At 39.9% G+C, this 16,443-nt stretch overlaps 1 protein-coding gene across 3 annotated transcripts in view; it reads right to left on the reverse strand.

Annotated features, from left to right (window-relative positions):
• Positions 1–16,443, reverse strand: part of ITPR2 (inositol 1,4,5-trisphosphate receptor type 2) — a 258,336-nt gene that overhangs the window by 57,118 nt on the left and 184,775 nt on the right. For 2 of the 3 annotated variants that reach the window (XM_071733154.1, XM_071733153.1), the window contains 3 exons: positions 13,919–14,029; positions 9,076–9,171; positions 7,795–7,914 (listed from right to left, as the gene is read on the reverse strand). In XM_071733154.1, the coding sequence (XP_071589255.1) occupies positions 7,795–7,914; positions 9,076–9,171; positions 13,919–14,029 (327 nt within the window). Of the gene's footprint in view, positions 1–2,545; positions 5,341–7,794; positions 7,915–9,075; positions 9,172–13,918; positions 14,030–16,443 lie in introns of those variants that run through there. The other variant, XM_071733155.1, reaches the window with a different exon arrangement.

The following is a 16,443-nucleotide window of genomic DNA, read 5'->3' on the forward strand; positions in this document are numbered from 1 at the left end:
ACAAAGAAAAGATATTTCTTCTGGTGTAACGTTTGGGCTGACACCAATACAATATATTCCCCAATGACAAAAAAATCTTGTAAACCACAAAACACAAGGACACAGGATTACAGAAGTTAAAGATAGAAGAAGGAACCCACAAAGCAGAAACATTAAGGCCACCTGTGCACTAGTGAAATGCACAGTCACCACAGCCAAACAGGATGTATGCCTTATATAATATTATATATAATAAAACACAGACATATGTCTATTAGACATCTTGTTTCATCTTATTTTAGAGAAGCAGAACCAGAAAAATGAGAATAAACTAAAACTTCTTTGGCCAGCCTACAGTAAAAAGCTCTAGCTTGAACCCTAGCAGCTCTTAGCAGCTCAAATCAACAGGACACCAGAGGGAAAACAGAGGTCCCCACACAGATCCCTATCAAAGTCACAACAAGATTCTGAGGCGAAGGCTTCCAAGGAGAAGAGGAGAAAAAGAAAACATCGAAGGCCAAGTTGCCAAGGTTTTAACCTGAGACCTAACAGCAGCCACAGACGTTTGTTTAATCTTTCAGGTGCTCATTAGTGTCAAGCCCCTGTGGCAGCCTCCATACTGCCTCTCTATACTGTAGCTGGCTGAAGGCAGAGTTATATCCTATCCTAATGAGCCGCAAGGAGGGTGATGTGCGTCATTGGCTCCTGTTTCAGTCTTGGCAATCTAAGTGTAAAAAGCCTCACAACAGCTTCTGATTCTGCTGACATTTAATTAGCCAGTGTCATTTGGATGCCACAGCCTGTCTCATCAGGATGATAACTACAAAACAACATGTGGAGCATAAAAGTTCTATGAGAAGTTTCAGGTCTGGCAGTCAAGGATATGAGTCCCCTGACAGTCACGGTTCCTGGGACCGGTCCCCATTAGCCCTTTGTTTTGGCACTGCTATCAGCAGGAACTTCTCTGCTAAGGAGAGAGAAACAAAAAAAATCAGCCCCCAAAACTGCAAACATCAGCAGCACCCTGCAGAAAATGACATCCTTTAGCTCTAAAAATTTACCTGTCCTGCATAAAAGGAGCATTCTTATTGCATAAACTCACAGTCATTCATCCTGAAGGACAGCTTTACCCTAACAGGATAGGTTTGATCTTCTGGCCACAAAAGGTACTCCTGTTTATTTAAGTGTGTATTGTATTTTTCTCCATTCACCATCAGGTGCTTGTGAAAACAATCTCTAATTACATCTACCAATTTCTGCTTGCTCACTTCAGCTGTAAAATTTGAAAATGGTCATAACTACACAAAACATGACTGATCTATGTTTTCCCTCAATGCACCTCTGGTACAGTAAATCCATTTACACCAGACAAGATCAGACCTCTTTGTATTTGGGTCTTTTTTCCAAAATCATATTCTCATACACTAAAGACACCACTTTTTGAGAATTTACCTGTCAGAGATGTTTAAAATTTTGTATGAGCCAAGACATTCTGTTCCCAGAACTCAATCAGCTCAAAAATATTTGTCAGTAGAACCCAGGCACAACCTTTTAAAGACAGGCACTTGTGGGACTAATGGGCCACAGCTTCATTTTGGAGCAAAGCATCCACCTGAGGCAGACAGTAGGCAGAAAGAGGTCAGCAAGCTTAAAAATTCACTGAACCAATGTGGTCCACAGATCTCAGCCCTTTGGGAGGACCCTTGCTGCAGCTGAAAGCTGCTTCCTAACTGGATGAGGATAAACTTATCTTTCAGAGCAAAATGCTCTGGTAACTCACAGTTCCCACAAGAACTCTTAGTCAAATTGTATGGGCTGGTAACACCACCATCAGAGGCAAAGGGGAAAAAAGCTTTTGCAAGACTCTTCCACTTGGCTTCCATTCATCTCTTTTCCATGGTATAACAATGATGTTACAATTTCAGCCATTTAACACCCACTTCAGACTACTGGGATTGTAACTGGTTCAACCCAGTCTAAACAGCATTCTTGGTGTTTCATTGCTGTGTATTATATTGTAAATGTATTGTAAATGCACAGTACCGAGCATTTAATTTTTACCTTCTTCATCAACATTTCTTTTTAAACAGTCACAGGTACTTCACACAGAATACTGTTTTGTCTGCCTAGGACAATGCAGCCAGTTTAGAAAGTTGGATTCTCATACCAGAGGACAAGTTACATGCAGAGATCCTACCACATGTGGAGACACACCTTCACACTACTACTGCTTGTGTTCCCCATACATCAAACCATGGGGGATCTGCTCCCATCAGTTTAAGCAAAGTCCTGCCATGGAATCCTTTGTCCTGACTTGAATTACATGCACGGTAAGACAAATGGATGAGTATAAGAATTCACACTTACTTCAATAAGTGTGTCTTGGTTTATGCATACACACACACAAAAAAAAAAGGGAAAAGGAAGATGCAGGTCTAAGTTCATCTGTCTAAACATTAAATACAGCCAAGTAAAGTGTTGCTCCAAACTTCAACACCAAAGATAACTCCACACAAAAAACTTCAGCCTAAAATACCTCCCTCACACATAGATATACACGTGTCCATTTTCTTGTTAAGGCACAGGTAAGTTTATTTGAAAAATATACATTAGCATGATTTCCTTAAAACAACTCTTGGAGTACTAATGTGTTCAGTGATTATGCACTTCTCAACTGTACCATTCAATCACTGTCAATTTTCATCATTAGTAAAGTGGCTGGGATGAAGTGAGGTAGGAGGAAACCCAATGCAGGCATTAAAGCAAAGCACTGGGGATTAAGCAAGTTGTATTCACTTCCCATCACAGCTAAAGACTTGCTTTCTACGCCTGCTTCTGACTTGGTGTCCTTACATGTGACATCAGTTAATACCACCTACTTTAAGAGAGTGAGAAACAAAATATTTAAAAGCTTTTAACTGTTCCAAAATTCTACACAAAAGGAAGATGAATTATTTAAGTATTTCTGAAATTACTGTTGTTATACTTATTGCCATTTACTTGTTCTGTGGGGGTATGCAGGAGTCCCAGAACCATGTGGTTCTACGCACAGCATTGATGTAGAAAATAAAGGTGGCCCCAGACCTTGCTGTACTTAAACCTAATGAAAGATATAGAAGGACACACTACACAGAAACTCACAGAAACAAAAGGCTTTGTACTTCTTAGATTTTTACATATTTAGATAGCTGTTTTTTTTTTTTAAAACTTACTTTAGTTTCTCCTTATTGAATGTATTACAGGCAAGTCTCATTATCAAACCAGTCCTATTTCAAATGCCTAAAACAGTAACTTTTAAAAAAGAGCCTGTAGTGCACTACTACTCCCAAACTACAAATCCATGCCATCAATTATTACTATTTTAATTGCCTAGCTAGCAAATATTTTCCATGTCTGTACACTAATATGCAGAGTACTGCATGAAGTAAACATGTCAGTAAGACATTAGTTTGATAAAGCTTGCCAAGTTTGATAAAGAAAACTTGATTCTGCTATTAGTGTATTTAATATATTAACAAACATAAAAGGCTGAGTGACTTATTTTGCTTAGTCCATTTAAAATTAGCACCAGAGACGACAGAGTATGACTTACTTGTTAGGTCCAAGCTTAGTAGTACCTGCAGCAGGAAGCTTACAATTCACAGCAAATCCTGCTTCCTTTCTCTCATCTTATTTTAAAAATTTAACAATGGAAGAACACTTCTGACAGTGTTAGTCTATCATAAAATAGCCTGTTTTCAAGCTTGTGTTAATTTCTACTGAATGCCTGGATTGATATCAACCAGCATTAATTTCTTCTAACCTTAATGAGTGGAGAAAATGACTTTTCATTAAGCCTTGATGCCACCAGGAAACTATGAAAATACAAGGAGTTTTGGTATTTCATTGGGATTTAAATAAGGTTTTAGTTTAATCTCATATACTCCCCACCCTTCCATTTACCTGGAGACTACAAAGGTATCATGGAATTCCAAGACCTATGCTCCTTCTCCAGCAAGGCATTTAAGAGTATGCTTAGAATTGAGCAACTGAGTAAATAAACATTTTACTTGTGTGAGAGCACAGAACATGCACCATGAAAGGGATGATGGGCTATGTCAGTATCTCTATGCTCCTGCAACAGCTTTGGGAACCAGATGGAGGAAGTCACAAGACACTGAAAATTTGAAAATTTTTTTACAGTATTACAATTACTACTCCCTAGCCACTCCCATTCTTTTAGATCAAGGATGTCTACATAGTTGTACAGGCAGATGAAACTGCATTCTTCCTATGTTGCAAGCTGACTAAAAACTATGTAAAGTTATTTCACATTCTCCTGAGCCTCATAAAGCTCCTAGTGAAAGGTACATCGTATTAGTTTGGCTTTGTGCCCAATTTAGAGAGTTTGCATCTAGCTGAAAAACAGAAACACTCCAAAGCACTTTCTGTTAACACATGCATGCCAACTACAGGAGCCTGTGGTTATAACCAGTGCCTTACCTTACTTCATAATAAATGTAAAGGGGTCATGAAACTCACAGAAATACCACAAACTCCAAGAAAGCTTTTTTCAATTTACAAACTACTGAAATCCTTTGTTATAACTAACAGGTAGCGAGCTCAAGCAGTCATCCAAAAAACCCAGAAGATTTCTCTAGCCTTTTATGATGTCTTTTTTTGGGTAGGCATTTAAAAACTTGATTCTCCTACACTGATGCTTCTGCACACAAGTAAAAATGAAACTCTATGTGACTGTGTCAAAAGCTTTTGTAACCACTACAGAGACATCACATCAAGACAAAGTCTCTTTGCCAAAAGCCTCACTAACTTTGCACAACAAAGTGTAGCCTGCTTTAACAGGATCTTTTCAAAGGACAGAGATAAAAATACCACACCAATTTCTTTTGAATGAGGCTGGAAAAGAAGAGGTGTAAGAACTGATGGATCTATCTGTAACACACCACTGGCATTCACCGAGACTACGGTAAGAAATTACTAATGTCAAGTCAAAGGCTTGGCTCTGAGGATGACATTTGAACAAGACTAAGAAAACATTCATCGATATTCAAGAGAATCATTAATGCTATCTAGCAATAATAGGCTTATTTTTACAGGATACGACCTCAAGCACCAGCTTGAGTCACTGCACCACAAGCAGCTGTAGAAGCGCTATGTCTGGAAGGAGCCTCTACCCGAAAAGCAGGCTGCAGCATGGGGGTGCAGACAGATCAGGGTAGTTCCCAATGAATAAGACAGTTCTGCTTTTCTTGATGGCACACTCTTCTTCTCTGTGCTCATATGCTGAAAGTGAGGAGCAGCAGCATCCAAACAGCCTGGAGTCAGAGCAGGAATATCAGCGCAGCTATAGCATGTGGCAGGCTGGAGGAGGATGAAGAAATAAAGGAAAGAGGGGACAGAGAAAAACGTGGAAGAGAAGTGATAAATGTCATGACACAGCAAATTTAAGTCAGCTTTGTACCATCATGTCCCAGCCTGCTGTGCCCACACACTTCTGCATGTGCATGTGTGATATACGTGTGTGCAAATGTACTTGCATGTGTCTATCTGCAGATGCATCTGGGGCAAGGTTTGGAAGAATGTAAAGGAGATTAGATAACAGAAATCTCAGCCTCGCTTGTGACAGTTTTGTAACTTTCTATGCACTGTGGGTCACACATTTACAAGAATGCCATTTGCTTCTGGTAAAATCAACCACAGGAAGGGCAAGGAAGGATGTAGTGGTGGCAAAATGCAGAACCCACCATCACCCTGAAGAGTGCAACGACAAAAACTGAAAGTCTGAGCTCCCCAAAATAAACTGTCTGTGTTTGAGGGCTGTAACAGCAAAAAGAGGAACTCTTGGTCTTGATTCTGCTATTACAGAGGGACCAAAGAGCTCTAACCAGATCAAGCAGTCACAGGAAAGTGTCAGGAAAGTGTCTGAAGAGCCACACTGGTTGCAGAAAAAAAACCTAAGCCAGATAAACTGTGAAACTATATGAAGTACAGCAAAGAAATAGTATGTAGACCAGGTCAGCTAAAGTGGAAGAGCCAGCCACCAAAAAGCCATTTCAACACAGCAAAGTGCAAGAGGGTGTTTGGAGAGTGGAGCCAGCAAAGGAACCCAGCAACAATGCCCTTACTGAGGAGGGACCCTGCTCGTATCCTGCCCATCCCAGGGAGAGCAAAAGGGCACAAATGGAAAGAGTTTGGGGTCAGAGATCAGGAGTCCTGTGCCAAGAATCATAGCTTTTCATTAGCACAGGAGAAAGAAAGGGCCCAGATTGCCTGCCCTTCCATTGCTTTGTTTTGGTATGGGGCTTAATATGAGTGCAAAGCTATTGTAAATAGACATGTGCATTGTGTTACAGAAATGCAAGAGGAGGAAAACAGGCTTTCTTTCTAAAATAGATGGATATTTTTACAGCATACAGAGCCAGTCATGACATTTAATTCTATAGAACAGGAAGGAGCTCACTGAATTGTTGCCATGAGCCTTATGCAACCTAAATCCTGGTTACAGATCAGGCATTTGGAATAGATGGGAAGTAGCCTCATAGGCCTCCCCAGCACCCTGAATGTATCTATGACAGAGTTTAACCTACTCATCAGGTAACCAGTGTACCCTTGGCAGTGAGCTCTCTGGCAAAATGAGCCCAGCAGTCACTTCATATATGGTTTTAGGCCTATATTCTACCATGAACTCCCTTAAGTCACACACAAACTGCAGGCAGAAGAAATAAAATACCAACATTTCCATTTGGTAAAAATTTAAATTTTCAAGGACTGAATCATCACACAAGATAAGGTGATACAGATACTTCCTAAAAATTCTGTCATCTTTGGTGAGGATCTTACGTAGATACAGTGCAAGAGTGGAACATGGTCATCCATAATAACAACTTAGTAGCAAGATTTAGTTATTCAAATGTGCTGCAAAGCATGAGAGCATAATTTAGTAACTGGTTTTTTCCATTCCTTGCTTGAAAGAAACACTGCATAATATTAGTGTAACTATAGATTGCTTTCCTTTCTTTTTCCATTGAGTATTCAATTCCTAACAACAACTAATAAGTATGAAGAATGTGAAACACTCACTATCTCTATCTGACAATTCCTCTTTACTTAGTAAAAACTATTTTTAAAAAAAATCAGCTCTTATATGACATAGTAAATGCCCTAATTTGTCATATAATAAAAAGTGGCCTTTATTTTTCATGCAAAAGAATATTTTCAATATTCTTAACACAATTGAAAAATAAATTATTTTTTATGCTAGCTACTCTGAAGAATTAGTATCCCATTAAATAAAAACCTTTGGTGTCCATTTTACTTTTACCAGTAGAGAAGCAAAAAAAAACCAGAAATAGCCTGAGGGTATTACAACATAATTCAAAAGAGGAAAACAGTGAAAAAATCCAATTATTCTTACTGGTTTGCTAATATATCTAAACTACTATTCATCTTCCAAGTTCAAATAGTATTACAATTGAAGCTATTATTTAAATACATAAATACAGGTAAAGTGATTTATGATTAGATTGATATGAATGAGCTGTTAATGTTAAAAGAAGACAAAACTAAGCCAACATTAACTGCTTTGCTCTGCATTATCATTGCCCACAGAGCCTACCAAATTCTGTGGAATCCCTATTCAGAGAGTGAGACTCCTCACTTGTCCTGCTCTCAGCAGCTTTCCCGAGAAAGTCAGGTACATAAACATGAGCCAGAAATCACAAGAAAAGAAAACTCCCTTTTTTGATCATCCAGGTTATGCGTGGAGTTTAACCACAATACTTCTCTGAAAGCAGCCACACAACAAGAAAGACATACCTGATGTGCCAAAATATAGATATTATGGCCAACATCTTTTGGGGAGATGCCATCATCTCCATTTTCCTCATCGTGGTCGCATTCGAGGCCTTGGTTATATGCATTCTTCATCACATCCACCTGTAACACAAACCCAACCAAGAAGTGATGAAATAACTGTTGTTCTCAGGGAAAAAATACCAAACACTGTTTGAACACACTCACTTTGTTCAGCTCAAGCCTGGGTTTCTCACTGCAAAATCTTCTGCAACCATGAGAAAGGTATAAGGACACTGAGCCTTTCTGAACAGGTATTTTAAAAAATGATTTTAAAGACAGATCTACAGGTAACACAAGTAGAGCCTTGCAGCACTTACAGTGCAGCCAACATCTCACTCTGTATCGAGATGGCTGCAACATCACTCAGTGTTCTCCATGCAGCTTAACAGCAAAAATATCACTAAGCCAAAACAAAAAGGAAAATACAGATTTTGGCAGCGTGCTGGGATAATTCCAAAACAATCAGAAGCCTCTTATAGAACCAAGAAGGGGAAATCCTCCATTCCCTACTAGAAAGGTCTGACTAAGGCCTGATCCTGCTGCTGTACCTTAGGGATGGTACCACCACGCTGATGTGTCCCCATGGTGATGGCTCCCTGGAACAAGCAGCTCAGTGGGCTCTGCCCAAGTGCAAGAGCCAATGCCCACAGAACTTCCCACAGAAGAGGTTCTTTAATCACTGCTGTGACATGGGCAGATGGATTGGTAACAATTTCTTCAGGTCATCCATCTACTTAAAGTTCCTGGAGACCTTTAGACAAGTATCATGGTTGGCCCAAAATACAGTCACTACTGCTTGTAATTGTCGCCTGTTTGCTCATGAGATGTGACATATCTATGATTTTAATGTATATTTTTTATGATTATATGTATGACATACATATTATGCCTACATATACACACAGACTTTTGCTAATGCTGTTTCACAGACACTGTACAAGCTTAATTTCCCAGACCCTGACAAAGTGTACTTGAAGACAGTCTACCAGAGTATGATAATTTAGTTAGGAAACAATTACAGAAAAGTGCTTGGAATGGCTAAAAATAATGAAGTCGTAAAGGCTGAAATCATGCATGCTTGATCCTTTTAAAGTACTTTTTGTGAATTAGTACTATCCTGATACATTGTGTCACTACATGCTGCCAACACTTTTCAGCTTAGATGCAGATCATTTAAAAAATGTTTTTATGGCAGATTTTTTTTCAGCCAAAAGATTTATGAATATTCAGAAGTTTTCTCACCAGTTCTCGTGGTCTCATGTTGAAAAGGATTCTTTCTGCATTCTCACTGTCATGCCTGCTTTCCATAATAGCCAGCAAAAGCTTGGAGGCATTGTTCTGGAGATACAAAACCAAATTAATGCAAATTTAAAAAACTATTTCATGGATTAACAACCCTTGTATTCGTTTTAATTGAGATTATGAGGACCACTTCTTTAGCAGATAAGATTTTAAACTACTCACATATTTTATTTTACTCATATATTTAATAGACTTTTTCTCCTGGTTTAATGTCAGCATACTAACCCTGAACCCTATATTTTAAATGTTGAAACATATATATACGTATATTTATATATTAAATATCTTGAAAAATATTCAACTGAAAAACAGAGCCTTTTTCTATACTATCTAATAAACAATATCACATTTCCGTTTCTTATTGCCCACACAGCAATTTTTGCCATGGTTTTCTCTAAAAGCAATATTCAACAGAGGTAATTACGAAATGTATTACACAAAGTTTCATCATTTGTCAGACAGGTTTCCCTTGCCTTTTGGTTTTTATAAAGTCTGACTAGGTGTTATTCAAATAACTATAAAATAAACTGTTTTCATGCATTGCTGGAATTCCATTTCTCTACCAAATATTCCTGGGGGAATGTCTAAAGATATTCTTTACTTTGTCAACTAGCTGCTTTTCACTGAGACCTCTCACAAGAATAAAAAACCATCAGCTTTAGCAGCAGTAACCCAGTAGTGCCTTGGACTTCAGAGATATGACATCCAGTTAAATCAGATGCTGTGAACAAGAGAGGAAGAAGAGTTTGGGAGGTTTGACTGCCTCCTGGCAGAGCGTGGCAGCCTTGGTTCACCTGCCACAGCATCCCTCCATCATCCTCTATTACAGACCAATGTGTGAATGCTTGAAAGTAGGTCACAGTGCCATAATATGGTAGAGGCCAGCAAAACTCTCAACCCACCATAAAACCTCTTTCTCAGCTGCTTATTGCCAGATGTCAGCAATTCAAACTAAAATTTCTCACAGTGAGAGTGTGCCTCAGAAAATAAGCATGGATAGCTTTGGAGAACAAGGGTTCAGCTGTTTCCGGGACTGAGGCAAAATCATAAATGTTACTTTATGCACGTTCAAGCAACTTCTGTTTTAAGCAGCCTTTGTGTTTCCAAGTTTTGATAGTACAGCTGAAAATCTGGAGCACTAGAGGCCGAGCTAACACAATCAGGGAACACCAGCCAAATCTGTCCAACTCATGAGCCTTTTCTTAAAATTACATTTGAATACTATACTGTAAAAACTTGGTGGAAATTCACAGCTAAAAGCCCTGAGAGTTCCTTCAAGGTGGGCACAGAATCAAAAGAAAATAATGCAAGTTGTATCACTAATCTCACATTTGAAGCTCTCCTTCATACTGATCTTTCAGCAGTCCCATTCCCTGCTCAAAGCAGGCTGCTCAGGGCTGTGTCAACCTGAGATTTTATTATCTCCAACTAGAAGACGGTAGAAGTCAGCAACAGGAGGAAGGAGATGGTGGAAGAAGGGGGGATGAATACAATGAGGTTTTATATGTGACAGGGGAACAAGGATCTTCTGGGTTGGAAGGGGCCTTAAAGATCATCTAGTTCCAATCCCCCTGCATTGGCAGGGACACGTCCCACTAGAGCAGGTTGCTCAATGTCACATCCAGCCTGCCTTAAACACTTCCAGAGAGGGGACACCCACAACTCCCCAGGGCAGCCTGTTCCAGTGTCTCTCCACTCCCACAGAAAATATTTTTTTCCTAATATCCATTCTATATCAACTCTCTTCCAGTTTAAAGTCATTACCACCCATCCTATTGCTTCTTGCCCTTGTAGAAAGACCTTCCTCAGCTTGCCTGAAGCCACCTGCAGGTACTGAAAAGATGCTATGAGGTCTCCTGGGAGCTTTCTCTTCTCCAGGCTGAACAACCCCAACTCTCTCACACAGTCTTCAGAGGAGAGACGGCCAGACCTTCTGATCATCTTCATGTCCCTCTTCTGGACTCATTCCAATGCCTCTGTGTCCTTCTTGTATTGGGGACTTCAGAGCTGGACACAGTATTCCAGGTGAGGTCTCATATGAGGAGAGCAGAGGAGGAGAAGCACTTTCCCTTGACTTGTTGGCCACACTTCTTTTGATGCAGCCCAGGATACAGCTGCCTTTCTGGACTGTAACAACACATTGCTGGCTCATGTTGAGCTTCTCATCAATCAACACCTCAAGTGCTTTTCCTCAGGGCTCTTCTCAATGGATCCTCCACCCACTCTGTATTTGTGCTTTGTAATGAAAAAAATCAGTTCCCAAGTGCTACAAACAGGGCACCCCCAAGTACTTCTGGCCTTCATTTCTCTTTACCTGGGTTCCCATCTCAACTCCTCATAAGAATCTTCAATAAATAAATAAATATGTGAAGTAACCAGGTGCAGCAGAGTAAGGAGTTATGAGAAGAGCCAAAAAGATATTTGTATTACTCTTTCTACCCTTATTCTCACAATTTCCCTTTATCCTGCCACTATATAGCATGGCAGATATTGAGGTCATACTGTGTGCCAGGGCTAGTCAGTGAGGAAGGCCAGGGGGTCATAGTCAAAATAACAAGAGGCAGAACAGAACACTGACTATCTGTGCAGCCAGTGAACACTGTCTATCCTGCTCACTAAATGATTCAGGAGTCTAGAGGAAAATACAATCCATGAAGATGTAATTAAATACCACATCACAAACTATATGCAAAGTTTTGCATCACTATATGCAAAACAAGCTGAATTAACATGACATGGGAAAATATAATTCTGCATTGCCTTTGGCTTGGTTGGAGGAATTTAGCATAATGTTCCCTGAAAACAGTGTCTGAGCTTCCTTGTATGTGTACATGTGTGGGCCTATATAATTTGCATTCTATATTTTCACTGCAAAATTTATGTATTTGTGACTTCAGAGTCACCTATGAACACCGACAGACAGTCAGTGTGAAACACTACTCAGTGCTGTATTATTTCAATGTGTTGCCACTCAAAATAAAAAAACAGTAACTTCTTAATCTGGATCTAATTGTTGACATCACATCTGGCCCAGCATTGTGTTTATTTCTGGGGTCCCCAGCAGAAGAAAGATATGGGCTTACTGGAGCAAGTCCAGCCAAAAGTCACAAAGGTGACTAAGGGTATGGTGCATTTTTTATGTAAGGAGCAGCTGAGAGCTAGGACTGTTCAGCCTGTAGAAGAGAGGGCTCAGAGGATTCTTATCAATGTCTATAAACACCTGATGGGAGGGAATGAAGAGGGAGCCAGACTACCAACAGGAGGAACCAGTGAGAAGATGAGAGGAAACATACCCAAACTAAGACACACATTAAGTTCCATCTAAACACCCACAAAAAAATCTTTTTTACTGTGAGAGTGATCATACACTGGAAGAGGTTGCCCAGATGGGTTGTGGAGTCTCCAACTGTGGAGATATTCAACTGGACATGGTCCAGGGAAAAGTGCTCTAGCTGACTCTGCTTGAGCACGGGGTTGGACAAGATGACTTCAGGATGTCCCTTCTAACCTAAATGACTCTGTGATTCTGAAAAATCAGAATAATTTCCACAGTTTGAACCTTTGGTGTCATTAAATAAGATATATAAGGTATATATAAGGCACATATAATGTCCTATGAACAGGGCCAAACTGGTCCATACAGCAATATGAACTCCATTCTGAACTCCATTTCTGGTTATTACACGGAAAAGATGCTCTACAAACATTTACCAGCTTCACAACAATGACAAATCAAAATGGCATTAGAGTAACTGCAGCTAGGACTTTACAGGGGCTGAAATTTGGACTTCAAAAGATCTGTCTGCCTGTTTAAAGTTAAATGTCTGCTTAAGTGTTTTGCTTGAGGGGGGCCTGAATTACAGTGACATTCAAAAGCGTAATTGCAGTTATTAAAATCATGTGTAAAGCACTGCTGATTCAATGTGTCATTGTAGATGATATATAGCTACATTAATTATTTTATTAGACATCCATAATATTGCCAATATGATGCAATGCAGCTACCACAAAGTATTTGCTCGTTTTGGGGAGGTAACAGACCATCTGCAATGGAAATACTTCATTTGGAAGGCAAGAAAAGGCAATAAACCAAGGCTCCTCTGGATATGTTCTACTCTACTTGGCAGACAGTATAGCTGCAGAGCTCTCCTCTGCATGCAATGGCACACAGACCAGAGAAGCTGGTCTGGGAGCTTATCCAGCTCTCCAGAGAATACACAACAAAGTTGCAGTCCCTCCCACTCTCCTCTTCACCGTCCCACTCTACACTGTCCTCCCCCTCATAGGACACTGAAAAGGGAAATAAAACAAAATTTACTTTAACCTCATTTTCGACTGTATTTGACATTATAGATCATCTGATATATTATTCTTTTTTTCACATCTCAAACTCAAGCAATTTTTTAAAAGTTCAGGATCAGCAGAGAATGCCTGACTTTTTACATGCCTGTACAGTGCTGTTATTTGTCAATCCCATGAGATTTTTTGTCCACAATATAGACTCTTCATGCTAGCTATATCAAGTCTGTTTCATAGGATTTTTTTTAAAAAAAGCAGAGGGCATACTCCCAAACACAACAGTGAGGCAATAGGCTTGTGGTTGAAGGCTTGATAAAAATTCAGAAGCTGAGCTGAATTAATTTGCAATATTTGTTTTCAAAGGTTGCTGATTATATCACGCTATGGTAAGATTAAGTAAATGTCAGGTTGCCCAGGCCTCTTGCATAGGTATGTCTTCCATTATTACTTAAATTTAAACAAAACAAATTTACATTTACCGTACCTTTAGCTGAAGCACCAAGTCCATGCAGTATTTGCCAAGAGGGTTTATGTCATTCAAGATGAGTGCAATTATAATATCAATCCCATTGGATTCATGGGTGGCTATGCAAGTCTGCAAAACAAGAGAAGAGAATCAGGGAGGGGGGAAGATGGAGGGAAGGAGGAAGAAAAAGAGGTAGATGGGATGGACAGAGAGAAGGAGAGAGAGAAGACACCTATCAACAAATTCTCAAAGCAAGGACTGAGAATTTGAAAGACCAAAGCAGGGCAGCCTGAAAACATGCCACAAAAGGTGCCAGGGGACTGTAGCTCTCCACTTGTGTAGTGCAGAACCCCAGAACTGCCAGTAGTGAAGTATACACCTGAAAAAAGGTGGTGCAAGCTAAAATATGCCTGCAGGGAATAACACAGGGTTTGGCCCCAAGTGGTGCAAGTTAGAGGCAGCAGCCCACAGGAGCACTGCCAGATTCAGCTGAACACACTTGCAGAGACATAAAAGAAATGCCTGAATGTAGGCACAATCAAATTTGCACACTCAAATCCTTAATTTGCATTCAGCAGCCAGCATCAATACAGCTGTTATAGCACAAAATGTTTGCAAAGATGAGCATTTTCTACATGTATCTGGACATGTTCTGCATAAAAGCACATTTCTGGACATGGAATTCAAAACTGTAATATCACCAGTGGTACTTCACAAACACCTTCCTAGCTGGAGTCTCCAACTTTCTAAGCCTTGTAAACAAGTGTCAGTTATACAACCCTACAGTATTTTTTCTTACAGGTTTATAGGACTACAGGATAGGAAAAGTGGGTTTTTTATCTTGAAACATAGATTTTTTTTTCTTCCATTTCCAGTCCTGTAATTATTTTTTCTCTACAGACTTTTTTTCCTATCCATTAGTAAATAAAAAATGACTGTTTAAAATCCAGCCTAGCAAAGGATTTTTGTTTGTTTGTTTTTAAAGTATTAAGAAAGGTTGTTGATTACCAACAATGTCAATAGAAGCACTCTGCACTTCATTTGTGCATGTTAATGAAGTAGCATTAATATTGCATGCATTTTTTAACTATTTGCCCACTGCAATTTTCCCATTGCTAATCCATAGTAAAAATTCTGAATTCTCATCCCCTGTGACAGCTTTACTGCAGTTCTCTTCAGACCAAATAAAGAAGTACATAACTACATTATTTACCCTTCTATACTGTCTCAAAATGGTACTGAAGAGGCATCTACCAAAAGTCACAGCTATACGACTTACAAAGACTGTGTAATCAAGGAAGGAGCAGAAGATGAGAAGCATATTCTTTAGTCTCAACCTCACTACTAATATCATAACTGAAGATGTTGATAGTTAGTATAGCAAGACTGTAAGTTAATATTTCTGGCACTTATGTGAGTTAAGGAAAGTAAATGCTAGCAACCTATATAAACAGCAGCAAAGCCAAAAGGTGTGAAACTGAAGAAAAGAAGATTGCCTGGACATGGGTCAGGGCAGTCCCAAGCATAACTATAGGCTGGGCAGAGAACAGATGAGAACAGCCCTGAGGAATGGAACTTGGTGGTGTTGGTTGATGAGAGCTCAACATGAGCCAGCAATGTGCACTTAGAGCCCAGAAAGCCATTTCCTGGGCTGCATCAAAAGCCAGCAGGCTGGGGAAGGTGCTTCTCCTCCTCTACTCTGCTCTCAGGAGACCCCACCTGAAGTATTGGGTCCAGCTCGAGAGCCCCCAACACAAGGGCATGGAACTGTTGAAACAAGTCCAGAAGGCAGCTATGAAGATGGTCAGAGGTCTGAAGCATCTCTCCTCTGAGGACAGGCTGAGAGAGTTAGGGCTGTTCAGCCTGGAGAGGAGAATGCTCTGGAGAGGCCTTCCAGTGGCTTTCCAGTACCTGCAGGGGGACTACAGGAAAGTTGGGGAGGGACATTTTATAAGGGCATATAGTCACAGGACAAGGGAGAATGGTTTTAAGCTGGAAGAGGGTAGATTTAAGCTAGACATTAGGAAGAAATTCTGTAATGTGAGGTGGAACAGGTTGTCCAGAGGAGTTGTAGATGCCTCATTTCTAGAAGTGTTTAGAGCCAGGTTAGATGGGGCTGTGAGCAACCTGGTCTAAGTGGGAGGTGTCCTTGCCCATGAAAGGGGGTTGGAACTGGATGATCTTTAAGGTCTCTTCCAACCCAAATCATTCTATGATTCTAAGTGTGTGCAATTCTACAACCATGACTCAAATTCCAGTCTCACAAAATATGGTTAATACTATAGACCCACTGACATAAGACATTAAACTCTCTACAAAAGCACTGGAAACCCTACATATCAGCAGATATGCTACAGAAAGAATCTATATCGAGTTTGCACCTAAAAGGATTGTTCAGGTCTTATGAAAGCTTGAAACATGGTAAGCATAGCCATAGCAATTACAAGTTAATGTATGTTATTAAGAACATCGAAAGGTTTATGATAAGCACACAGATACCACACATTCAGGTATATTCTTCTGCAACCACAAATTTTTAGAGC

Source organism: Heliangelus exortis, chromosome 1 (assembly GCF_036169615.1).
Source record: "Heliangelus exortis chromosome 1, bHelExo1.hap1, whole genome shotgun sequence".
In the NCBI taxonomy this organism is placed as follows: Eukaryota; Metazoa; Chordata; class Aves; order Apodiformes; family Trochilidae; genus Heliangelus; species Heliangelus exortis.